At 44.7% G+C, this 26,188-nt stretch overlaps 1 protein-coding gene across 1 annotated transcript in view; it reads left to right on the forward strand.

The window, feature by feature from the left end:
* Positions 1 to 26,188, forward strand: part of LOC142768588 (uncharacterized) — an 82,505-nt gene that overhangs the window by 21,706 nt on the left and 34,611 nt on the right. The window contains exons 3-4 of the mRNA XM_075870593.1: positions 19,178 to 19,264; positions 24,032 to 24,130. Coding sequence (XP_075726708.1) covers positions 19,178 to 19,264; positions 24,032 to 24,130 — 186 coding nt within the window. The remainder of the gene's footprint in view (positions 1 to 19,177; positions 19,265 to 24,031; positions 24,131 to 26,188) is intronic.

Consider the following 26,188-nt stretch of genomic DNA (forward strand, 5'->3'; position numbering starts at 1 on the left):
ACTGCACTGACCATGACACGACTTGAGCAGCTGCGAAGAGCGAACAAGGCTGGAAGTCCTTGTAGCATTCGAAGGTCGAATGTCGTAGGCGCCAAATTCTCCGTCGTACGCGCTGTATTTTGTGTCGTGGCTGACACAGAATCAGTGCTTTCAGCCTGCATGTAAGAGAACTGATGTTCAACGAATTATGTCTATGTTCGGGCATTGTACAAATGATAACGTTCAGTCTTTTTCGTAGTTTTCCGTGGCAATGGCTCCATTGATCGCATCACCGACGATGTTTGAATATCTTGTGTAGAAGACTTCCTTGACGTTTTCTTCTGCGGAGATAGCTAGAATGTTGACTTTGTCCTTACTTTAGTTGGTGTCGTTTCTGACGACCTTCCTTAAGTCATAACTGTGCTTGAGATGTCATTTTAGTTCCTCGTCGTCCTGCTAGCTCACGTAACTGCTGCAGTTGTGGAAGCTGACGAGGTAGTTTTTCTTTAGTAACATGAGCCTGCGTGTTTTTTCAACTTGATGTGACTATTAAATAGTGAGTACTTATTGAGTCCTCACGATTCTTGTCAGGCAAAAAAGATTTCAGGCTAGAATCAACAAAACGATTTTCGGAGGCTTTTGCAACGCCGTTGTTAACGGACGCTTTTGGTTCACGGCAATGCCTGAAAGGTGATGCTTCTGAGCCTCCTGTGTTGTTTGCACTCTCAGCTGGCTGGACACTGGACAGTGACACTTTGACAGGCGTTATTTGGTCAGATATTATTTGTAAATGTCGGTCAGTTTGCGGAGTTAAAGAGTTGAGCTCATCTATTGCGTGAATCTGTATTGAAGAGTATGGGCTCGGTCGAGTACACACCGAATCCCTCTGCTCTATTCCGGCTCTAGTGAACGTGTTGGGCATGAGGTGGGTGAAGTCAGCAACCAACGGGTCAAGTTACGGAAGACCAGATGGAAGGTTGGGAAAACGTCCACGTGATTTTTCTGTGAGCATGTGGCTGACTTCACCTGACGGGAATTGTAAATTCATGCTCTGCGCGTGAATGCGTGAAGGCTGTTTATGGCTGCGATGACTGAGTTCGAATGCACTGAGAGTGTGTGTTCTAATCGAATCTTCATTATTGTCTTGAAACCATACGATCATTTTTTCTTTTATCTTTTGCCAAGACTTGCCGTTGTCGAATATGTGTGTGAGGTAAAATTTAAATGCCTCACCAGTGACGTAGTTGCTAACGTTCGTAACCATCTCCCGTTCTGACCAAGATGCAGCGGTAGCGTGGAACTTGAACTGGTCGAACCAGTCTTGTACGGGTCCATCGTCCGCTGCTGCGGTGTACGTGGGGATGGGAAAGTCAGTAGATGCTTCTGACATGATGCTGGTCGATGCATAATGCTAGATGTTTGTACGGTAGTCCATGTATGTTCAGGGTGTGATGCAGAGCACTGCGTAGATGATGAAGAAGCTGGCAGGTCTTCATCCTGTCGACTTGTGTGACGCTACGATTATTGGGAGACGTGGCCTGGCTCATACTGATGCTGATGCTGATGCTGATAACCTCTGATGGATGGCGCTTACCCACAGAGGGGTATGGGCTAAGAACCGGGCGGCAGGATACCTAAATGAAACTAAAGTGAAAATGAAGCCAATCTGAAAAAGTAGTTTAAAATTATTACTACCAAAAAACTAAAATGTTTGCTGAGCAAACGGTCAAACCATCTCTTGTTTTTGATAGACATAACTACGAATTATAAACTAATGATCTGAAAAGGTAGGGGTTCATTAGCACGGTGATCTTTTAGTTGCGTTGATGTAATCAAATAAAGTGGAGCATGCATCCCTGTGGCAGCAACCAAATGAAGTTCCGCCAAGTGATAAAATTACTGGTAGATTTACTTGTATTCCTAGCTTTTGTAATTGGGCTACTAAAAATCTTTTTCTCTGATAAGAATAACGTTGACAGAATAAAAAGAAATGCTCAATTGTTTCAATTTCGTTGCTCCGATTGCATAGCGGTGACGCCTTGAGCCGAGCTTTGTTAAGGTAATAATTTAGTTGTGGAACTGCACAGCGCAATCTGGTATAAGTGACCTCTAACTGGCGAGATACACACCACTGTTTATTCCAGCAATAGCTCAAAAGCTCGAAATCTTTGAATTTATCCAAATTACCTTTTCCCCATTGCAGGCAAGCATTTCGAAACCTTAGCGCTGTCACGTAAGCCGTATCTCTGGCAAAACTGGGATAGTGGGCCCACTCAGGGATACTTCTGCTAAAGTGTCCGCCATTTCGTTCAAATATATTCCGCGGTGGCCTGGTACCAATAAAAAAATGTAGTTTTTTTTACGGTTTTCGGTACTAAATGCCGAAATGTATTCATCCGCTCTGCATTTACTGCCGCAGAAAGTGCATCACAAATTGATAACGAATATGAAAGGGGTATAATTTCGGAGTCGAATCGAAAAGGACCAGTCCAAAGAAGGAGAGAAAATGCCATCCCCAGCCTTTTCTTTTGACACAGATGCATTAGTCGCAATAATATTGCTTATCTCTAGGTGAGCTACATCAACTGCTAACTGGTCATTCAAATACTTATACGCCAATTGTTTCGCGTTATGAGGAAATATATCATCAAATTGTATGCGAAGCATTGACTTTAGGTTGCGTATTGGACCAATATGTCTAATTTTTACATTCAGTTGCTTTAGTGGCGCTTGTGCAAATACTATTTGCAGGGTGTGTAGACGCGACCAATGGGTTTCAAAAAATAAAACTGGTTCTTAAATGAAAGCGTAAAAGGAGTGTCTTTGGTGTGAATTGTATATGTTTAGGAATGCTTGCACAGTAAGAATTTTAAACCTATTTAGCAGAGATGGTAGGCGAGCTTCCATATACAACACGTTATTTGCAACAAACTTTGGTAGACCCAGACACAAACGCAACGCATCTCTTCCCAGCAGTATTAGGGGTCGCATTTTATATGCTACGCTACCAGAAAATAATACACATCCGAATTCTATGATGGGACACAGATAAAGTTTATATGTCATTATTAGCACATCTCTTCTTAAACCCGCTTAACGGTTTGCGAGCTTCCGTAGCCACCCCATGGCCCGTGTTGCCTTGGAGTACACATCATCAGTTTGACTTCTTCAATTTATCGTGTCACTATATATGATGCCCAAATATTTAAGGGAATTCGCCTGCGGAATTAGCTCATTACTGTTCAGGGTCATATGAATATTTTTAAGCCATCTTTCTATGTATTGAGATAATTTTGTAGACTCTGGTATAGGGATTGAAGGTCGGTATTACTTGCAAAAAAAGCAATATCGTCCGCGTACACATATAACTGAATATCGTTAGTTGATGGAATGGAGCTTATGAAGATGTTAAATAAACCTGGTGACAGGACAGCCCCCTGTGGTACGCCACGTGTCTGCTTTTATCTATTCGACGAGTACCCATCTTTAAAGCAGTATTATTCTCTCCCTCTTAAAAACTCCGACACTCACGCAGTGATGTAGTTGGGACAGTGGTGATATTCCATCTGCTTTAATAAAATTGAATGCTCAACACTACCGTACGCTTTAGCCAAATCTAGAGTAACTAAAGCACAGTATTTACGCCGACGCCAAGCCAGTTGTATTCAGCTCTCTAAATCAACATGCGCACACCATATTGAGCAACCGGATCTAAAACCAATTTGACTGGGGTGTAATATTGCGTTATTATCGATATATTTCATTACCCGGGCATTCGAAACTCTTTCAATTAGCTTGACCAGATTTGACGTGAGTGATATCGGCCTTACATTGTCCAAGGCGAATCCCTTTTCTTGCTTTTTAAGAAGTGGAATCACTTTAGACAGCTTCAATTCAGCAGGTACCCAAGCTTTTGTCAAAGAAAAATTCACCAGATTAAGTACTTCAGTTGGACAAATCTCGAATATTACTTTATCATTGCATTTGTACCCCGTCTGGTCCAGGTTCCGAAGGAGATAAGTGCCTTATTATCTCTGCCAGCTCATCTAAAGTAACCTCCTCGAAATCCTCGCCTGCCATTTGGTTCGCAATATGCAGTGCTATAAATGACATAAATCTATCTTGGAGCCCATTCGCAATATTTTCTACTAAATCAGAGAGCTCACGGGGGAAAGAACAGAAGAGTCAATAATTTTAGTGGGTGGTAACATCTTTCGAGATCTTAAAAATCTAAAGAGCGCTGTTTTGTTTTTAGCCCTAGAAAGATAATCATGTCGTTTCATATTATAACCATCTTTTGCTGTACTTACTTTGTGTTTGAAGTCTGCTGCTGCGAATTTATAATCACACCAATTTTATGGAGATTGCTTGACCAGCAGTTGTTTCCATGCAGCTTCCCGTTTTCTATACCTCCTCATGCACTCTACCATGGACTAAAAGAATCTCTTGTGGCCGAGTATAATTTAAAAGTTGCGTCTTTTACTCATCTTTTTAACACTGCACACTGACTCATAGTCCTCATGTCACCTTGTATGTCATTGCGGGGATCAAAAGTAGCCCTAAGTGTTTTTCTAATTTTCTGTTGTTGAGGAGTGAGCGGGCCTTTTCGGCGAAATGTATTCTTCACAAGTTCAGTACAAAACTAATAGTCAAGTGGTCACTGTTAGTAGCACAGTCTAAAGTTTACCACGAACATATATTAAGAGATGAGCTTAAAATGTCAAGTCAATTACAGATTTAGAGAGACCTCGGACAAAAGTAGCAGACTGCGAATATAAACAAGCTAAATTCTTGCCAATAACCCATTCCCACAAGCGTTTTCCGCTTAAATCTGTTTTGAAACCCCAGGCCACATGATGTGAATTGAAGTCTCCAGTGATTAATATATCCTTTCTGCAGGCAGAACATATCGTCTAGATTTCGTGTGTCTTGCACCCCGGCTGGGAAATATGCATTTACAAACGACCATTGAGAAGCGTCTGGAAATATTATGTCTACTATCAAAATTTCACAATCTGGAGACACACAACGCTAAGAGATCGTAGCTTTTTAACTAAACTTCTGCTAGGTAGGTCCAATCGAAATAGCCGATAACTTTTTAGGTAAAACTTCTGGCTGGTTGAAAGCCAGGTTTCTTGCAGTGATATATTATACGGGGAAAGTTGTGAAGAAAGGTACGATAGGTCTGTGGCTGCTGAAAATATAGATCTGCAATTCCACTGTAATATGATTAGTGAACCTATTTTGACGGCAGAACCGTCGCAGAAACTGCTTGGCCCAAAATGTCCTTTCGCAAAAAGTCTTTCTTAGACATGTTCTCAAAGAATTTTTTTGATAGATACTTTTTAGATTTCGAATTATGCGAAAAGTTTTTTGATTGAGGAGATGGGTTCGCTTGAGAGCCTTATGAGAATCTAAATCCATATCGGCACATGCTTTCGAATCATCCGTAAGACCACTGTCTTCTGTTGTTTTGGAAGTTCCTGCCTCAGGAGAAACTGCTCGCTGACGTGTTGTCGCACTTTCTATTTCCGTACGCTGCGATACCAATGATGTCTGAGGAGCGCAATCGTTCGTAGATGCCACACCTAGAATTTGAGATAGCTGATTGGAAACCAATTGTGCCAAGCTTCCAAAAATGTTTTTACGAGGCGTTCCATTGCCTTTTTTGTAGCCTTCTCTATGGCCTCTGCGATAGATGTTGCGAGAGATGCACCCATGGCGGTGGTATTACGTGCTGCAACACCTGCATATCTTTTGTGTAGGGGGGGAAGAGGGAGAGAGACAGTATCTAGTTGGAGCACCTGAAAGACGACTACGACGAATAGCGTAGCTCGTGACAGCGACTGACGCTTTTTGAACCAGGCAGTTGGTTTTATTCAATAAATCCCCTTATAATCTGGTGGAGGTGCTGCGTAGTCTTCGAAGCTGGAAATACGAAGTCGCACCTTACCTGCAGTGCCAGCAATGCCGGAAGAACCCTCCACTCAAGGTACCTCGCAAGTTCCCGCCTCTACATGTCCCGGCGTGTGGCCACTGCGTCACCCACCATTCTTCAGCGGCACTGACGGCCAAGACGTTGAGGAGTGGCTGGCTACCTACCACAAGGTGAGCGCAGCGAACAATTGGGACGATGCGGCTAAGCTGACCTGTGTAAGCTTTTACTTGTCCGTCGTCACTAGTCTCTGGTTGCGCAATCACGAAGCCGACATTGCCAGCTGGGATACATTCAAGGCCACCTTTTCGCAAGTCTTTGACCGCCCTGCGCGAAAACTTCGCGCAGAACGAAGTCGTTGTTCTGCGCGAAAACTTCGCGCAGAACAACGACTTCGTGAGCGTGCTCAACAGCCAGGAGAGACCTTTACGAGCTAAATTGAAGACGTTGTTGACTTGTGCAAGCGGGTAAACCCAGCGATGCTCGAAGCCGACAAAATCAAACAAATCCTCAAGGGCATATGCGGCGACGCATTTCAAATGTTGTTAGCCAAGGACCCACAAATCATTGCCAAACTCGTCAGCTTGTGCCAGAGTTTTGACGAATTGCGCAAGCAACGCGCCCAAACACGGCGCTCTCTGGAACAACGTGATTCGATCGCGGCCTTGACTCTCGGAGACCAGAACGACATGTTGGCTTGCAAAAAGCAGTTCGTGCGTGAAAAGGTCGCTCGGAATCTCTCCATTTCATCGAGTGCGCCCGAGCCAGCACAAACGCATCCTTTGGCCCCAGATCATCTGGCCCCGGCCATAAGGCACGTCATACAAGATGAGGTAGCGGACGCTTTGCCTTTCGCTCGTTCCCCACCTCTGGAGGCCGCACCCTTGACGTAGGCGCAAGTCGTTGCAGCCAGAGCACCTCGACAGCCCACTTATGTTACCTAACCGATCCCTGTTCGGCTATCACCAGTTCCGTTTAGCCGGCCGATTGCAGCGTTTGCGAATCCGTGGCGCACCTCAGACAACCACCCGATTTGCTATTCATGCGATTACGCAGGACATGTGGCTCGCTTGTGCCGCCACCGCCCTCTCGTTCAGAGCGACAACATGCAGAGATCGTCGCACGACTCTCGGCGCTTTAACAACACGGCACGTCAACAAGAATCTTCTTCACCCGACCGCCCTCCCTCAGTCAGTCACCGATCTCTATCTCCACGACGTCACTCCCTGTCGCCTATGCGCCGTCGACCCTGCCCTTCAGACGCGGAAAACTAGATGCCGCAGTTGCGGAGGCACGAACTGCGTCGTCGTCGAAAGAATCAAGTCCTCGCATTTCTCCGTCAAACCTCATCGACGTTTTTGTGGATGGTTACCGTACCCTTGCGCTTGTGGACACTGGTGCTGCCGTTTCAGTAATTGATTTAAAACTTTGCCGCCTGCTTCGGAAGGTTACCACGACGCCAAGGGGGTTGTCCCTCCGTACTGCCAGTGCTCACCATATCCGACCATCAGCTGACTGTACCGCCCACGTTCTCATCCAAGATGTTTTGTATACCGTTGAATTTGTTGTGCTACAGGCGTGATCTCATGATGTGATCCTTGGCTGGGATTTTCTGTCTCGTAATCATGCGGAGTTCAACTGTGCTCGTGCTGGAGTGGCCTTCTCTGCGTTGTGTGCCTCGTCTCCGGAATTTTCGTTGAACAAGCTGTTTGTCGCTGACGACATCGACATACCACCGACTAGCGCAGCCTTTGTTCCCGTATATTGTGCCGATGTGTTTAAGCCTGCAGTGTTGTTTGCGCCTTCCTAAACATTCCAAAGTCAAAAGGGCCTCGCGTTGCATTTGCAGTTCTAGATATTTCGGCGGGCGCTACCAATTCGTTTGTCACAAATCCCTTGCCGTCTCCCACAACCTTGCGTCGCGGAGCATGTATTGGAACATTCCAAGACTTAGACGTTTCCTCCATCTTCGACCTTGACGGTGAAATTGATTTGCAGCTTAATGCATTGACGCCATCTGCCCATTCAATTGTCTACGAAAATAATAAATTGTTTGGCCCCTCAATTGATGACGAACTTGAAGAACCACACCCCGAGAAGCTTCCAGAACTTCTTCACCAGTTTCGCGGTTCGTTCGATTGCCAGCAGACGTCCTTAGGCCGAACGCACACCATTGTGCATCAGATTAACACGAGCTCCCAAGCGCCTCTGCGACAGCGTCACTACCGTGTATCTTCTGTGGAGCGTCGTGTAATCACCGAGCAAGTGACCGACATGCTTCAACATGGCGTCATTCGGCCGTCGAGCAGTCCCTGGTCTTCACCTGTGGTACTTGGGAGGAAAAAAGACGGCTCGATTCGCTCATTAGTCGATTACCGCCGTTTAAACAAAGTCACGATTAAAGACGTATACCCTTTGCCGCGCATCGCTGATGCCCTGGACTGCTTGCAAGGCACTGAATTCTTCTCATCACTAGACCTACGGTCCGGTTATTGGCCGGTCCCCATGGCACCATAAGATCGTCCGAAAACTGCTTTTGTGACGCCTGATGGGCTATACTAAATAAGTGTAATGCCCTTCGGCCTTGGTAATGCGCCAGCCACATTCGAAAGGATGATGGATAGCGTCCTGCATGGGCTAAAATGAACGACATCCCTATGCTACTTGGATGATGCCGTTGTTTTCTCCCCTGATTTCGACAGCCATCTCCAACTTCTCAGCGAAGTCTTGAGCTGCCTCACGAGCGCAGGCCTTCAACTAAACATCAAGAAGTGCCACTTTAGAGCTCGGAAACTCACAATACTTGGTCACGTTGTCTCAAAACAGGGCGTCCTCCGAGACCCAGAGAAGCTTCGTGCTGTTGCTGAGTTCCCGAAGCCTACGACTTTGAAAGCGCTTCGCAGCTTTGTCGGACTATGCTCTTACTTTCACCGCTTTGGGAAGAACATTGCTTCAATAATTGCACCACTGACACAGCTGATCTCTGGCGATGGACACCTCTCTGATTGGTCGCCAGCATGCGATGATGCTTTTGCAACGTTACGCCATCTCCTTACTTCACCCCCTATTTTACGCCACTTCGACCCTACTGCTCCAACCGAGGTGCACACGGATGCCAGTGACATAGAACATGGCGCTGTCCTTGCTCAACGCAAACCTGGCTTCTCGGAGTATGTAGTTGCGTATGCGAGTCGCACCCGAACCAAGGTAGAGCACAAATACTCGGTTTCCGAAAAGGAATGTTTGGCCATTGTTTGGGCATTACAAAAATTTCGTCCTTACTTATATGGACGCCCATTCGATGTAGTTACAGATCACCATTCACTCGGTTGGTTCGCTTCATTGAAGGATCCTTCGGGCCGGCTTGGACGTTGGGCGCTACGTTTACAGGAATTTGATATTCACGTCATTTACCGCTCAGGCCGCAAGCACACCGACGCAGATGCTCTTTCTCGTTCGCCCCTACCTTCAGCCGTTGTACCTGTTTCCTTCGCCAAAGCTACCATCGGCAGCATCGATACCACTGACATGCTTTCGGAACAACGCAAGGACCCTTGGATAGCATCGCTCATCGACTTTCTCTCCTCGTTTTCGGTGACGCAACGCCAGCGTCTACCTCGTGCACTACGTCGGCGAATTCCCCATTATGCAATATGGGATGCCATGTTGTACCGTCGCAACTATCAGTTGTATGGTAGGAAATGGCTTCTTGTTATACCTCGCCATTTGTGCTCCAACATGTGCACGTACTTCCACGCAGACCCTCAAAACGTGCACGCTGGCGTTTTGAAAACATACGACCGGCTTCGTCATCGATTTTTCTGGCGTGGAATGTACTCGCTCATTCGCAAGTACATACGCTCCTGCACTGAGTGTCAGCGACGGAAAACAACTTGTCATGCCTCTGGCGAATTACAACCATTGCCGTGTCCAGCTCGGCCGTTCGATAGAATCGGCAAAGACCTCTACGGCCCACTACCTTGTACTCCTGCGGGAAATCGCTGGATTATGGTGACCGTTGACCACCTAATCCGTTACGCTGAAGCTGCCGCTTTGCCAGCCGCTGCTGCTAGTGATGTCGCCTTGTTCATCTTGCGTAGCTTTATCCTTCGCCATGGCGCACCACGTGAGCTGCTTAGTGACCGTGGGCATGCGTTTCTATCGCAAGTCGTCCAGGAGCTTCTCAGTGAGTGCAATATTATTCGTCGCACCACTACAAGCTATCACCCAGAGACAAACGGTTTGACAGAGCGCTTTAACCGCACCCTCGGTGATATGCTTTCTATGTACATATCCTGCGACCATTGTAATTGGGACATGGTGCTTCCTTTTGTGACGTATGCGTATAATAGGGCCACGCAAGCAACTACTGGGTTTTTACCTTTTTTCCTACTGTACGGACGTGAGCCATCTTCTACGCTTGACACGATACTTACTTACCGCCCAGATGCTTCAAAATACCGCCCAACCTCCGAGCTTTTTCAGTGTGCCGAAGAGTGCCGCCAATTAGCGCGTTCATTTACGTCCGTCGCACAAGGTCTCCAAAAAGAACGACTCGACCAAGACAAGCCTGCTCACAGCTTCCCGTAGGCTCATTTGTAAGGCTTTCGGTTCCCTTCCAGTCCCCCGGACTCTCCCGAAAGTTTGTACCCAAGTACAACGGTCCGTACCGCATCGTTTAATGCACGTCACCGGTCAACTACGCAGTTGAACCAGTGACACCTGCCGAGGACAGACGATGCCGTGGTCGTGAGACAGTCCACATCAGCCACCTAAAACCTTACTATGATCCCCTTGTGCTTGCTTCGCCGTGAGTCGCCAGGATGGCTCCTCTTACCCACCGGGGCAAATGTAGTGGGGAAGAGAGAGAGAGACAGTATCTAGTTGGAGCACTTGAGCACCTGCCTCGTCGATGCGGGGCAGTGGATACGATTAGGGCGTTACGCACTAGTTGAGCTGCCTTTATTCTACGCAGAACCGCATGGATTCGTTCTTCTTACGCACGAGCACACTAGGCGCTGCCCACAGACTCTACAAAAGCCTAATTATGCCCGCGAAGACCATCTCGCGTACTTTATATGCGATAACAGCACGCTTCCTCTCAGCGTATCTTCTTTATGGCACGCATATCGCAGAGTGTTGCCCCGTTGTTGTGCGTTGCAACTCCATCTTAGTGCCTGGAAAATATGCTGCAGTGTTGGCTAATATTGATTATGCCGGGCCAGTACAAAACTTAAGGTAAGCGGACGAGGCAAGGGCTCACGTCTCAGAGTTGGTAGGAGCGCCTCCGTAGCCTCGCTTGACGAACGCTGAAGCTCAATAGGCCGCAATCGATTGTGATCTGGGCATCATCTACCGGTAGGAAATCCGTGCCCTGAATCATGTCGGCAGGCAGGTCCTCTAAAACAGGAACGGCTAGGAGAAATTTTGTCCCCACTGTCGTCCAGACATTCGCTTCAAGCATCCCCACTGAAGCAGTGATGCAAGTACATGCAGTGTAGGCTGAGTCCACAGGGAAATAGCGTCGGGAGCGTGACGTGGGTGGAGCACCGTTCGTTTGGCCTCGGGATCGAAAAGCGCTGAGAAGTCATCAATCTCTTCGACATGCACCGGTAACAGTGGAGTTTGGAAGACTTAATATCTAATCCGGGACTTCGGCGATTGGTGGCACACTTAAGGGTTTTGTCAAAGACGTCCGCAGGAGCAGCGATCCCATCTCGTAGAGGTGGCTAAAGATGGTCTCGTCTGCTGCGGCGTGTCGAGAGTGAGGTGGCGTCGGGAAGTCTACTTGAGTTCCACGGCCTTGTGAATGAACACTGTCGGTGAGATCTCCGCCCCCTGAGAGGACAGGATGCCACTGTAGTGGCGTCATACATTCTGTCGACAACGTACTGGCGTGCAGCGGGAGACTGCTACGTGATGACACAGTCGTTGAGAAGCTGGAGCTTCTGAAAGATAGAATTACGCGTTTAACGTCCCAAAACTACCAGAGCTTCTCATTGATGTAGTTCGTGATATCTTGAGTGGGACCTTCCCGGCACCAATACACTAGCATAAACCGGTCGTCCTACATGGACGAGAGCGGGCGAATGGAGCTGACAAGGACTACACTTCAGGTGGTCCAAGTGCTGTGGTTACAGCCGTCGTAATGATGCCATGCTTTGGCCGGATCACGTAGTTCTCTCACCACACGCGACATCTTGATGTCGAGAAGCGTATGATCGTGGGGGCTAGTTATTATTACATCTAGGCCAATAACAACTGTGCTTAAAACGAGACACAAAGATGAAGTGGACAAGACGATTGCAGTCCTGTCCGTCAATCGCAGTCGTGGTTATGCGATTATCCTGTCCACTTCATTCTCGTGTCTCTTCTAAAGCGCAGTTATGGTTTTCCTTAATTTTGATGTCGTCAGGCCAGGAATAGTGACGGGATAATGTATTCAGTGGTTTCAGCCAAAGCGTGGGGTTGTCTTGAAATCCCCGAAATTCAGGAAGGTCGGTAAGCAATGGCGGATGCAGTGCTGTGCGTGACATTGCTCGTCTGATGCATTTCCTGTTGTCTTGAAATGACTTCATCGTGGTAAACACTGTTTGCGTGATTACCGTGAAGTCGCTGGAAGCGGCAATTGCAGTGAGTCTGGTGACTGCGATGTCTGGGATGCGATGGGCAGCGATGTCTGATGAAGCATGAACAGCATCCCTTAAGACTGACAGACGGACTTGACAGACTACAGGCTTTCATCTCAGTATGCGCATGAACTGTTATCATCTGAGAACGTCGCGCACGCTTTCCGTGGCTTGCCTTCCGGGCCCTGTCGTCTTACAACGTGTGAACAACCAAGGGACGCTCTTCAGACTTCTTAGGACGTGCATGTCGCCGCCGTGAATACTGCTAGCACCGCATAATGCGTGGACGCGAAACAGAGTGATTCTGGGGCCTCATGGGACGGTGCTGTAGAACTGCGGCGTACCAATGCACGACTCCACGTTACGGTCAATGCTATCACAGCAACAAGCTCCGTGCCGTTCCCTGCCATGTTGCCGGTCCTCAGTGAGAGCCACGACATGTTGAATGCAGTCACTATACAAGGCCTTGACGTCTGCTCATTTGAGCGACGCGGAGATCTGAGGTGCGTCCTTCTAAAGCTCTGAAACCAGATGAGCTGCTTCGACTCGGAAATGTCTGCATTCTCACGTGCTGACCCACCAGCACCGGCTGTCAGCAAACCAGAGAAGTACGACGGGCTTCAGAATGACGCCGACCGCTGGGTGGCAAGCGTCAACGCGCATGTAGCGCGCGTGTCCTAAACAGAGCATCAGAATTGGTACGTCTGGTATGATTGGCTTCGGGCAGGTGCAACGGCGTGGCACCGGTATTAATTCGTGAAGCAGCAGACCTGGGCGGAGTGGAGCTCCAAGCTCATAACTGCCTTTGACCGGACCCCGAGTGCCTTGATCAAATACCAGACTTTCACCGAAAACAGAGCTCTGTAGTGGCACCACCTCGAGGCTGAAATCGTTCGTTAGAGCTCGTCGATAGAATGCAGCGAGGAGTTTCCTGCGGCTAACCCTGACCGAAGTGGCTGCAGTCTTAGTCTGCAGGTCCAGACTTTGCATAAGTAATCGACCTGAAAATACCGCCACCAAAACTTCGTTCGGAGATACTGCCCTTGGGCTCGTCATTGTTTGAGGATATGGAGGCGCTCACCTCTACCAGACCAGGCACAACTATACCTTAACAGACCATGACCGCCAGTAACAAAATATACAACCTACTGCTTCACAAAACAGGCATTTCTGAAGAAGCGAACAAAGTCAGCCGTGACACAGCGATATTTTAAGACGACTCATACGCTTATTTTAGAAGACGCGCTGATGCTCAGCCATGAACACACTCGGCTCCCGAGGGATACTTCCTTCGAAAAAGTCCTGATACCCAGCCAGGATGAGGCCACTGACACTGAAAACTTGGTGAAAACCAGCCCTTGGGCTGTTCCCTCCAAGATGACAGTTAACCAGAAGCCACCGGACCGACTACGTCAGGAACTTCTGCTGCCGTTTTGATGCCCGACCATAGGCTACGTCGCATCTCATTTCGAAAAATAGCCCAACCGTCCACGTGGCTGCCCCACAGAGCATCCCGCTGCATTTAAGTGCACTACCAGTGGTGGGAATAACACCAGGGTTTCCACGTTACTCTGCGACCTTGCCGGAAAAATCAGGGCCGTCTACCCTAACTGTATTCTACGAATGGTGAGGAAACGCTACACCATGGGCGAGATCTACCACAGCGACAAAGCCAATTCCTTTCATGACAAAACACACTGAGAGATATTCAAGCAGAGGCGCACCGTGGTGTAGACCAGCCAGCTATAGGCAGCCAATGTCGTCCTAGAGACGCTTCTGCCAGACGGCCACCCAATGTTGCAATGAGGTCCGGGCCAACTACTACCATAGAGCCAAGCCTGCCCCCCAGAAACTTTGCTGCCAGCTCCACGCGCGCGCATTGCTGACCAAGTGTGACAACACAAAAAAACAAAAAAAAAACACTTGTGCTCCGGTGCGTGGGGGCAGCTAAGGGAATGAGAGGAAGATGAAATAGAAAATAGGACCGCTTTCCCCAAGAACGGGTGTTGTATACAGCTGGCTTGGCACTGGCGCGAATACAGTGCAATAGTCACTCTAGACTTAGCTAAAGTGTACAATGAAGTGAAGCCAGATGCAAGACTATAGCTTTCCAAAATACTCAACATCATTGATTACAGTGTTTCGAAAAGACAGAGATATTTATTGCTTCTTGGGTGAATGCTCTGTTAAAAGATATAGGCAGACATGAGGTGTACCTCAAGGCTCGGTATTATCTTCTGTTTTATTCAATATATTACTAATTCCAATCGAACTCATCGGGATATTGAAGTTTACGTGTATGCAGATGATATTGCTTTCTTTGCAACAAACAGTATTCTGCACTCATTGTATCAGGCATAACAGAAGTACAAGAACATGCCAGAAGCATGACTGGACAATATCCACATGTCATTGAATGTCAAAAAAGTTCGCATTCCGTTCTCTTTAAAAATCGTGTCTACATTTCTCTGAAGTATTGTAACAAGCGCATTCCCCAGATTGATTTCCTGAAGTACCTAGGCATTGTATATAATAGAACGCTAAATTTAAAAAAGCCACATAGATGAGGCTGGCTGTAAAGCGTCACGTGCTTTGAGGTGGTTACGAAAATCGGAAAACAGGAAAATTGGATTGCAAAGGAGTTCACTGATAATAATTTACAAGATGTATGTGTGGTCTAGTATGGCATTCGGGTGCATAATATTTTCTCGCAGCGCGGCATACAAGATGAGACATTAGAGAGATGCTTTTCTCTGTGTATTGCACTCTCCAAATTCTTCGCTAATAAGGTTTTGTATGTGCAAGCGCGCCTTCAATCTTTGTTAACTCGGTTTAGAATACTCACAGCTCAAACTGTCCGAAAAATATACCATTCGCCTCTGAGACAAGCGTCTTATGTTTTTATTCAATATCCAAGGGCATTCTTCAGAACCCTAAGGTTTAGACTAGACTTCTCTCAGGTTAGGTTCGTCCAAGCGCTGCTAGAACCTCTGAATGAAAATATCTATCAGAATTCTTCAATGAAGATTCCTAAATCAAAACTTCAAATAGAATTTGATGAAATTTTCTCTCTAATGCAAAACAAATTCCCCTTCGATATTTAAATATTCAGTTACAAGATTACTTGACTCATTTGTTCAGAAACAACATTATTGCAACGAATGCATCTGCATTGAACAAAAAGGCTGGAGTAAGCATCTTCTGTACTTCTCTCGACTTGTCTTCTTCAGATCGATTACCAGATTATACGCTTAAAATAATCGCTGAATTATTCGCTATAATTCTAGCACTCCTTGCACTTTCTGTAAGTAAATCAGAAGCAGTCATACTTACTGATTTTCTCTCAGCACGCACTACAATAACTGCAGCAAAAAGGTGGATATTGTTGAGTATGATTAGCAGTTTATTACCTGCCAACCTGAGACATTTCCACGTGCTATGTGTACCGGCCACTGCGGGATTTATCCAAATGAGATGGCAGACTCGTTAGCCAAAGGATCTTTAAGCGGACTACTCTTACCCATTTACCTGATTTTGCTTATGTAACAGCACTCAGATATAGAAATCCTTGTTTGCACAAGGAAATAGAAAAACTGTCATTTTATAAAGTCACAGACTTCGTAAATCTAAGATCTTGCTGGAACAAACAGTGGTCTGTATCTCGGCAATTAGAAATTACAATAACCATAGTACGGTGCAGATTTCCACACCTGAATTATTGCTGGACTCACAGCATCCCCGTTATGTCTCTTTTGCAAGGAATTAGAATCATTATATCATTTCTTTTTATTCTGTCACCGATATTTTTATCAAAGGAAAAGATACCTGGTCGAACCAATTGAGAAGCTAGGTTAAAAAATAAACGTGATAGTAAATTTACTTTCCGTAGGGATTACATTAGGTTATAGCCGCAGGGAGATTTGCTCTGCTCTTTGTACGTATATAATTGAAACAAAACAATCACCTTGTTCGTCAATTGCTATTATTATTTCTGGCTCCGTGACTAACTAAATTCCTGACTGCTAGCTCGTGTAGCAATTTCATACATTTTTGAAATTTGTTTTTGTTTTATACTGAAACTATTTTTAATGATTCAAATGCGTAACTAACCCACTTGACGATAATGCTACCCGGTTCTTGGGCGATCCCCCTTTCTGGGCGAGTGCCAGCAAAGCAAAAGACTTATCATCGTCACCCTCATCGAACGGTTGTTGTCTTTGTCTTCCACATTACAATATATATATATATATATATATATATATATATATATATATATATATATATATATATATATATATATATATATATATATAAATATATGCCAATTTGTTTCGAATGTTCTCCGACACTTACGGGATGTAGATATCAAAACAATTGCTTTAGTTTTGAGTCGAAGTTGAAATTATCAAAGGGCATCTTTGCTTATAGCATTTCCGGGAAAGTAGGAAGCAGATTCTTGTCTATGGACAATCAAATATTGAGAAAAAACATCAAAACGTCACAAGTAATGGTGCATTAAGAGTCTCAAGCATGAAGAATTCATTCACAATTTTTTGCGTACATCACAAATTTTATCACTCAAAAGTATTCTTGCTGATGTCATAATTTCAGGCGTAAATTTAATACGAAATAGCCTGAAAATAGCAACTGGTCTCGCTTGGTTTTGCTTTGAGCCATGCGTTAAGTAGACGGCTGCCTTTGCATTCATTGAGCAGACTCGTTCATAACGCGTGCTTACGAGGTGAGTAATATACAGTTTTGCTTAAGATGTAGCATATGGAGCAACGCAACGTCAATATCTATATTACAGCAAATGTGTCCATTCTATAATGAAGAAGGCAGAATTGTGTGCATACAACTGCATCTGCATACAACCCCATCACCGCAGGTGTTGTAGCGGTACCAAGTCGGTCAAGTCTTAGCAACGCATGAACAACATTCTCGATATCACCCACCGCAGCTGCTGGCCCTTTCTCCTACTCGCAACACACTCCTCTGCCGCTTCACTCTATCCATCGTCCGCAACTCTTGGCCACACATTGAGTTGAGAGATTACTATTCCCGCTCGTTTATCTGCGAAGAAAAGTTTGGGACGTTAAACCCCACAAATCGATCGATCTGCGAAGAAACTTATACAAAAACAACCCACCTCCGGTGTCATTGCGTTTTAAACAAACGTTTACTCAATATAAAAAAGCTTACCCACAACAAGAGGCACACAAGTTACTTGCTATAATAGCTGAAAGCCACGTAATGCGTGATTAGCAAATTCAAAGACATTTAGCGTGTATAATTATCTGTGGTTTGAAGCCTGCTGCCCATTACACAGATTGCTGCCATATGCAAAATCTAGAGATTCCATGAGCCTACTTTTAAGATTAACACATTGCTGAGTGCTCTGATGCTCTGTTGAACATGCCATAGCCACTAACACACTGCCATCATCTGCTTCCGTGGTGCAGCAGATGATGCAATGTACCTGTCCTAGAACTTTGCGTGGCTGCACTAGGTTTTACAACACGTAAGTACATCGTTGCCGCTGTGAATGGAAAGGTGGTGCACAAAGCATAGCTCTTGTACAGTCTAAGTATGAACGGACCTCTACATGTGAAATGACGTAAGCATTTAAAAATGTATTAACTTTGAACCAGTAATGTACAAACTACGACCAGCTAATTGCTGGATATTTTTCTAACGTGTGGTGGACAAGAGTTCATTTAAAAAACGAGTGAATTTTTTTTCAATTAGCACAGCATTAGAAACACCTACGTCATGGAGAATGATACAAATAGGAAGATCATGAACAGACAATGGGCTGGGCTGTCTTGAATAATAAACATTCTGCACCGTACTTCCTTGCCGTGCTAGAGGACAAATTTCACGCGAAATATACCACGAAGAATATAAAGTTCGGCATACATTTTTGTACAATGTCTGTCCTAATTGCAACATTACAAAAGTTTTTTTTTAGTGGGCTTAGGTTGGACTACGAGTATAAAAATAATAGAAATCATGTCAACATCAGTGGGTTAGATAAAAATTCTCATTGAAGGTAATTTGAGTTCAGCTGAAAACAAAGAAATGCACTGAGAAATTTGCACAGCAATGTCGTATGTGGCTATGATCCGGGATTGCGTTGGATTTGTGACATAAAGTCTAGTTCTCCTGCTTCCTCAAAGAAGTGGCAGCCAGGCCTCCTAGAGCATGGTGAAATAAATCAAGGCAGCTGTCGCCATCACGCTTCGTGGCAACAATGCAGTAAGAGTGAACGTGCTATGAACGAAGAACTTACACTTTCAACCAATATTTGTTGGCACTAGTATGATTAGCAGCAGTCTGAATGGCAGCAAAAAGTAAGCTCTTCAGCTCTTTTAAAAATTGCAGAAAACAATAAGCTCGCTCACTCACTGCAAGCGATTGCTCTTGAGTTCTGACTGAATTAGGAGCTCATATATATTTATATCAAAAACCGCAAAAGAACGCCCGGCTCTATATGTGTTTTATAAAGTGCCTAAAAGCTGAGTTGTTTAAAAAAGCAATTTTCCAGCGGTGAATAATGATGAGTTTCCCTGTGGTGGCATTCTTCTTTAAATAAAACTATTTATGCTTTACATTGCTCTCTTGCCAATATTAGCAAAGGATCCACTTTACGAGCATCCGAGACGTACGGGAAACCGATGGAGGCTGCCACAACCATCTCTTCCTCGAATACCTGAAGAAGGTGGTATTTTATGTCTTTGAATTTTTTAATGTATGTATGAAGTGCAAACGAACTTGCATTCCCAGCCACAAAAGCTCATGATAATAGGAAGTACGCAGTGAGAGTGCACTCGAGGGGTGGGAGAGGTTAGTTATAAAATATGTTGTCTAGTTTATATTGCCTAAATACACAATCAAAGCAGTGAGAAACTGAATTAGGTAATACTGTTTAGAAGATAGGCATTGTAAAAATTTTAAACTCGCTGATTGAACGAGCCACCGGAAAATAAAATGAATAAATATATGTTCAACGACAGGCACCTAGAGAGAAACAGTAGGAAAAGAAGATGACTAGAAGAACAGCTGGCCCAACATTGAGTATTCTATTTTTATACTTATAACCATGTGGCATAATATATATATATATATATATATTTGCATATATATATATGTATGCATTATATCCGCATATATATATATATATATATATATATATATATATATATATATATATATATTTGCATAATTTTCCCTATCCTTGGCTTTCAGCAAGTTTGCATAGCCCAAAGTTATGCACCACGATTGAAACTGTACATTAAAATATACTAGCAGAATGGTTTCGTAACTTTGTTTACTAACTATCTTTGACTATTTTGTTTTGCTGACTACTGAGGAATTTTGTTTTCATAAAAAATCCCGTTGAGGATCCTAAATATTTTTTGCTCACACTTATCCTGGTTAACATCAATTTATCAATCCTCATTATACAATTTACGGTGTGAATAATGAAAGCACAGAATACACTAGATTTTGTGGAGAGGAAACCGCTTCTATGAAAGATAGACCAAAAAAAGATGACGACTAGGATGAATACTTGGGCGTGGTGCATGTGGGAAAGTGCTAAGCGAGCACGAGTGCACTCATACTTGCTAAATGTTTATTGGAGGGGGCACAAATACACTCATATATTTAGTCAATTGCACCATTTGCGTCATATCTGAAGCTGAAGCCTTAAGGCTATCCATCTTTTCGACAAAAGTGGGGACAAATATGTATTCGAATGTTGCATTCAAAGAAATGTATGATTTTCGACTTAGCACCGGAAAGTCATGAACAAAGGCAAGCCTTGCTGAAAAGCAATTTCTAACTTTTTTTCAATTCTGCAGAGAAGTAGGTCTCATTCGCTTTAGTTTTCGGCCAATGCAACAAAGAGGATGGGGCCTTGCAGTAAAAATTGGCTCCTTCGACAGAAAACCATATGCACGCCTGCGTTTCTAGGTGAATAAAAAGAGGAAAAGGAACATAACAACACGCGCAGAGTTAAAGAATGAATGTGTTTAGAAGAGTGCCCCTTTTCATGATGGTGACACTGGCAACAATATCTCTAAGCGCAATTTTGTGTTGCAGCAAGATCAGAACATCGATGGGCACGTCAAGGATGTGTAGGGCAAAAGCGAACATTGTGAACAGGAAACGGGTGCGGAGAAACTGAGAGAGGCCGGATGCTATTGACACTGAGTGACGCCGCTACCACTAAGTGCTTTAGGGCAACGTATTCTGCATTTTAACAACACCAGCCAGATGCGCCAAATCCAGCTGTTTGCCACCTTCTCCTCTGGCCCTTTCCCTCTTTCTTCCATCACCTAGCCTTTATGTGTGCTATGTGGTGAAGGGGGAAAGTAGCCCCTCATGCAGTGCCTCATGATGGAAGTCGTCTGAAGTAATTTTTGTTCTGTGTAGATATGCATGGGGCGGCGTCTTGCATTCTTCAGGTTCACAGTGTTGTAAGTCACGCTGGCTTGGTGACATATACGATGTTTTGAGATAGCGTGCCACCGCTTGTGGTGCTATGAAATCAACCAATGGGGCAGCGTCTCTTCAACGTTTCTGCATGCGCTGTTTTGTGACAAGACCGCGGCATTGTTTCGAGCCAGGAAGAAGAAGCACAAAAGAGTGAATCTGACAGACTATATGGTATTGGTGTGGGAAACAAGTCTATCGCATCTTCGGGGGAAAGCGCTCGGACGCAAATGTGACGCGAACAGTACAACTCTCTATATACCACTGCATCAGGACCACTTTTTCAAATAAAACAAACTGACGAATCCCGTTGAGAAGTGCCCCTTTGCACTGTCATTGAATTAAGGAGGCGTTGTTTAGGGGACCCAGCACTTGCCCATCACTGCTGAAAGGTGCAGGACTTGGCTCAACGTACAGAAAATTAAGTAGCCGACGTCAAGTGCAACGGTGATGCAGACATTGTTTAAAAAATTAAAACGCCCGAAAGAGGACGACACAAGTGACGGGAGAAAGGCTGAGGTGCTCAGACTGTTTGGAAAATTGAGGTGGCGAGAAAACAGTGCTAACAAGAATAGGAGGGAGCTAAGAAGCTACTTGGTGCGTATATACTCATGTTATAGGATTAGGCCTGCAAATGGAGGCTCAAAAGAGAAGCAAGGACATTTAGAGTGCTTGTGGTCGTCCGACGACTTTTCGTTTCTTTTATTTTCTCAACTAGAGTGTCCGTTACATATGACACTTTGTACGTGTTGTTGGTTTTGCGTTCAATTTTGTTCCGTCTATTTTGATGACATTTCTTGGGGTTTCTTGTCACAAGACTGTCACTGCGATGCCTAACAATGGAAATAGTAACGACACCAGAAATACTGCAGTTCGGACGGCAAGGCTGACGCCAGTTGAAGTACCGGTGAACAGAAGTATACAACACAGTTCTGAATGTGAGTGCGTCAGCAGTGTAAGCGGTGTTGGAGCGCACGCTCCAACACCGCTTACACTGGGAGCTGGGAGCATGTACACTGGGAGCTTACACTGGGAGCTAGGAGCATGTAGCCTTTTCAATGGACCATGCATCTAATCTGAATGATTGCAGAGGACGTGAACTCATTACTATGACGAGTTCCCACACTTGTCATTGGAAGTTGAGGGTATAATGTGAGGAAGTGGAGGCGCCAGCCAAGCAACGAGCAGAATGATGAGCAGCCAGAGGAGTGTTCATGCTTGGTGCATTCCCACTGGGAAGAACAGTCAACACTGGGTGCCATAGCACAGAAGCAGCAAAAATGTTCCTTCTTGCCGATTTCCGGTTAATGTTCTGCTCCCAAAGCTTTTACAATAACATTCGGATGAGGGTAGTAAACTCACAAGGGCATGCGCTATCTGTTATTCGCTTGGAAAACCACGGTGGGCTAGTCGTTAAGACATCCACATGCTAATGCGCATTTCACGAAATCGAATTCCGGCTGTAGTGGCAGCATTTTCTATGGAAGCAAAAACTCTGCAGGCCCATGTGCTCAGATTTGGGTGCAAATTAAAGAACCCCAGGTGAACAAAACTTCCGGAGCCCCAAACTAGAGCGTCTCTCATTAGCGTATAGTGGCTTTCGGACGTTAAACCCCACATATCAAACAGTCAAGGAATCATTCTGGTATTCGCGTTTGAGTATTAACACATCACAGTGGCCTACCACGCCCAGTTAGTCACAGTACGCATTTCCTTATTGGAGGTGGGCACAGCCCCCCGCCTTCTATCTTCATCACCGCTTCGCTTAAATGAGGCGTTGCCCCAACGCAGTGGAGTAGTGGCTAGGGTACTCGAATGCTGACCCGCAGGTCGCGGGATCGAATGCCAGCTGCGGTGGCTGCATTTCTAATGGAGGCGAACATGCTGTAGGCCCATGTGCTCAGATTTAGTTGCATGTTAAAAAAAACTAGGTGGTGAAAATATTTGGCGCCCTTCACTACGGCGACTCTCCTAAGTATATGGTGGTTTTGGGACGTTAAACTTTACTGATAAATCAATCAAATGAGGCATTCGCGTTGCTTGATATCTGCTTGAATCACATTTCTCAGCGTGTCAATACGTTGTGCTTGTGGTTCTTTAAAATATCATGGTCACGTGGGCTGCACCGTGCATTGCATACATGCTTCCGGCAGGTTCAATTGAACTGTGATCAGAATAAAAAAATCTGATATTCACGATACAATGATTGATAAACGCATAAATCTTGGTATATATATATATAGGCAATTTCAAAGTTCAACACAGATAATTGACACAGGAAATTCAATCAATTTTCACTTTACCTAACTTTGTGGTGCAGTCAGATCTTTGCATTTTTAAACTCCAGTGAATAAAGACCAACAATGAACTCGACAAGAAAAAAGAACAGAAAAGCCACGTAGGGACTAAAACTGTGCCAGTCTGTGTTAGTTCTTGTGTGCTTTTTCTTGTCTCTTTGTGTGCTGTGCGCGACCTTTCAACTCTGTAGTCAAACGAACTACCCCAACTGATTGAATATTAAGCGTTAGTTAGAATGAAAATGAGCCTAAATTACAGTTTCTAATCCCTCTAGGCAAGACATAGTTTTATAAATTAGGCTGTTAAAAACAAATCATTGAGCACCATCAGCAATTGCGATGTTATAGACCTAGACATTCAAGAAGCATTATATTTTGAGATTTCTATTCGTCACAGAAACAGGCACTTAGTTAATAATATGTCATATACTTGAGCACGTGCTGATTAAAGCATATAAAAGACCTCACAAAACTCGTCCACCTAGCGGTTCAAAAGCCTTGTCTTGTACAGAGTTAGGACGCAACTGAGTAGGAAAAAGGGACTTCCATATTTAGGACGGAGGCCTAATAAAAGCTTGAAAATGCATGCAAATATTGACACGCTTTCACATTACCAATATCACCGTACAAATGTTTTTGCTGTGACGTTCTCAGTTGCTTACCTTTTTGTACTCTTTTTTAATCTTTGTTAGAAAGTGGTCCGAGAAGACGTGATGGATGGGATCAAATACTTGAGAATCCCAACATTGTAGGAATTGGAGATCCACCTATTACTCGATTCTTATTTCATCGTACGTATGGTGTTATTTTCATTCTTTTCTTTGTAAAAAAAGAAAACAAAATGTTCCGGAATATTGGTGTTTCTTTGTCAAGCAGGGTTGAAACAGAGCAATGTTGTGTTATTTAGCGGAGACACTTTAGGTTTATCTGGTTTTGAGGCGAAAATCTTGAATGCCTGCGCAAACACAAAATCTGGCCGATGCAGTGGTGACCTGAAGCTCATGCCATAACTATCATCAAGTGATGTGGTCTTGCTAATTCACATGCCGCCAGAATTTAGGATGTCAGTGTGAAATAAATCTCCGGGTACCCCATGAAGACTTCGTTGCATGGCATCATCTCTTCGTCGAACCTTGGTCCATCCTAAATATATAGCAAAACCGTGTGAGGTGAAAGAAACTTCAAAACCCTCCAATCACGGAGGCAGTGCAAAAAAAGTGATTGACGCTGTGGGATCACTACAGACAGTGAACAAGAAAACAAAGATAGTTTTGCCTTGTAGGAATACCATAAAACACTTAAAGGACCATACAACTTTTAACGTCATAGAAATAAAGGGCTGCCCCGCTGTGCTGGTCTCGTGGTTAAGTTGCTCGGCTGCTGACCCGCAGGTCGCGGGTTCAAATCCCGGCGGCGGGGGCTGCATTTGCGAGGGAGGCGGAAATGTTGTAGGCCCGTGTGCTCAGATTTGGGTGCAGGTTAAAGAACTCCAGGCGGTCGACGTTTCCGGAGACCTCCACTACGGCGTCTCTCATAATCAAATGGTGGTTTTGGGATGTTAAACCCCACATATCAATCAATCAAGCAATAAATGGCTCGTTTTCCAAAAAGCTGTCAACGGCATCGTTTGTTGTCAGTGAAAAGTCATATTTCTGTGACCAAGAATTTAAGAAGAATATAAATAAAATAATGAAAAACTACGGGTGTAAGTAGGGATCAAACCCGGGTCACTTGTGTGGCAAACGAATGTTTTACACCACAGGCGCGCCTGTGCTTGTGAATATTTTCAATATAGCTTTTTGGGCTAGCAGATGCAGTGAAATTAGCATGTGCTTTAGAAGCATACGCCTGCTACACACACATGCTTCACAACACAGCATGAAGTATTGCCGGGATAATGTGGGTTACAAGAGTAAATTGCCATGGGGCGTTAGAGCGTGGGTTTATCACGATAATTTTCGAGTCAAGAGCTAGTCACCCACTACAAAAGAGACAGCCGCTACAGCACCCTTAAAACCAGTTAGTGGGTGCATAGCTTAAAAAATTCAGCGTATTTATGGAGTGGAAAGACAAGACAAATAAGTTTTATTAGGGCAGAACCAGTAAATATAAAATATACAGACGAGGTTTCGAAAGCACACGACCGAAACGCGAGTGAAAGATGATGAGGGGGCAAAGCGTATGCCTGTCCGTTCACCCATCCGTGCGTCCATGCGTCCATTCATCTGTCCGTCCGTCCAGTGAACACTGCAAGTAGCACTATTTTGCATCTTTTCATCATGTATTCGTCATATACATGCACCACCATCCAGTGGACATTATGAGAACTAAACAAGAGGTGTCTACTACGATGAAGACGACATTGGACATACTGCCAAGAACCTAAAAAGCTTCGCCCCTAAAACGATTCGAACACTAAATTTTGAAACCACGCACTGGGAACCAAATATAGCGATTGCGTTCAACCTTTAGAGGCAAACCTTAAGGGTTCCCCACCTTTTATTATAGCAAAACTGAACGCATGCCGCAGGTCTTCTTTAAAAGAACCTGATTTAAAGCTCATTCGCAGGAACCCGTTCCTTCGCAGTATATTCAAACTGACATCAATATTTTAGGTGCAATCATTACCAAACCCATGATAAATTTTTTTAGATAAGAGCTCATAGGAATGAAAAATTAAGTAAGTACTGCTGAAATTTCCACCTTTGTTAAGAATTGATAAGGCATGTTTTAAATATAGAGATAGATGTGTACCTCTTGCAATTATGCGCTTTGTGGCAGCCGCATCTTTTTGTGGTAATACAGCGATAAGCGCTATCACTGATCCGTTTTTCTGTTTAGTCTAAACA

This window comes from Rhipicephalus microplus, chromosome 8 (genome assembly GCF_043290135.1).
Source record: "Rhipicephalus microplus isolate Deutch F79 chromosome 8, USDA_Rmic, whole genome shotgun sequence".
Taxonomy (NCBI): domain Eukaryota; kingdom Metazoa; phylum Arthropoda; class Arachnida; order Ixodida; family Ixodidae; genus Rhipicephalus; species Rhipicephalus microplus.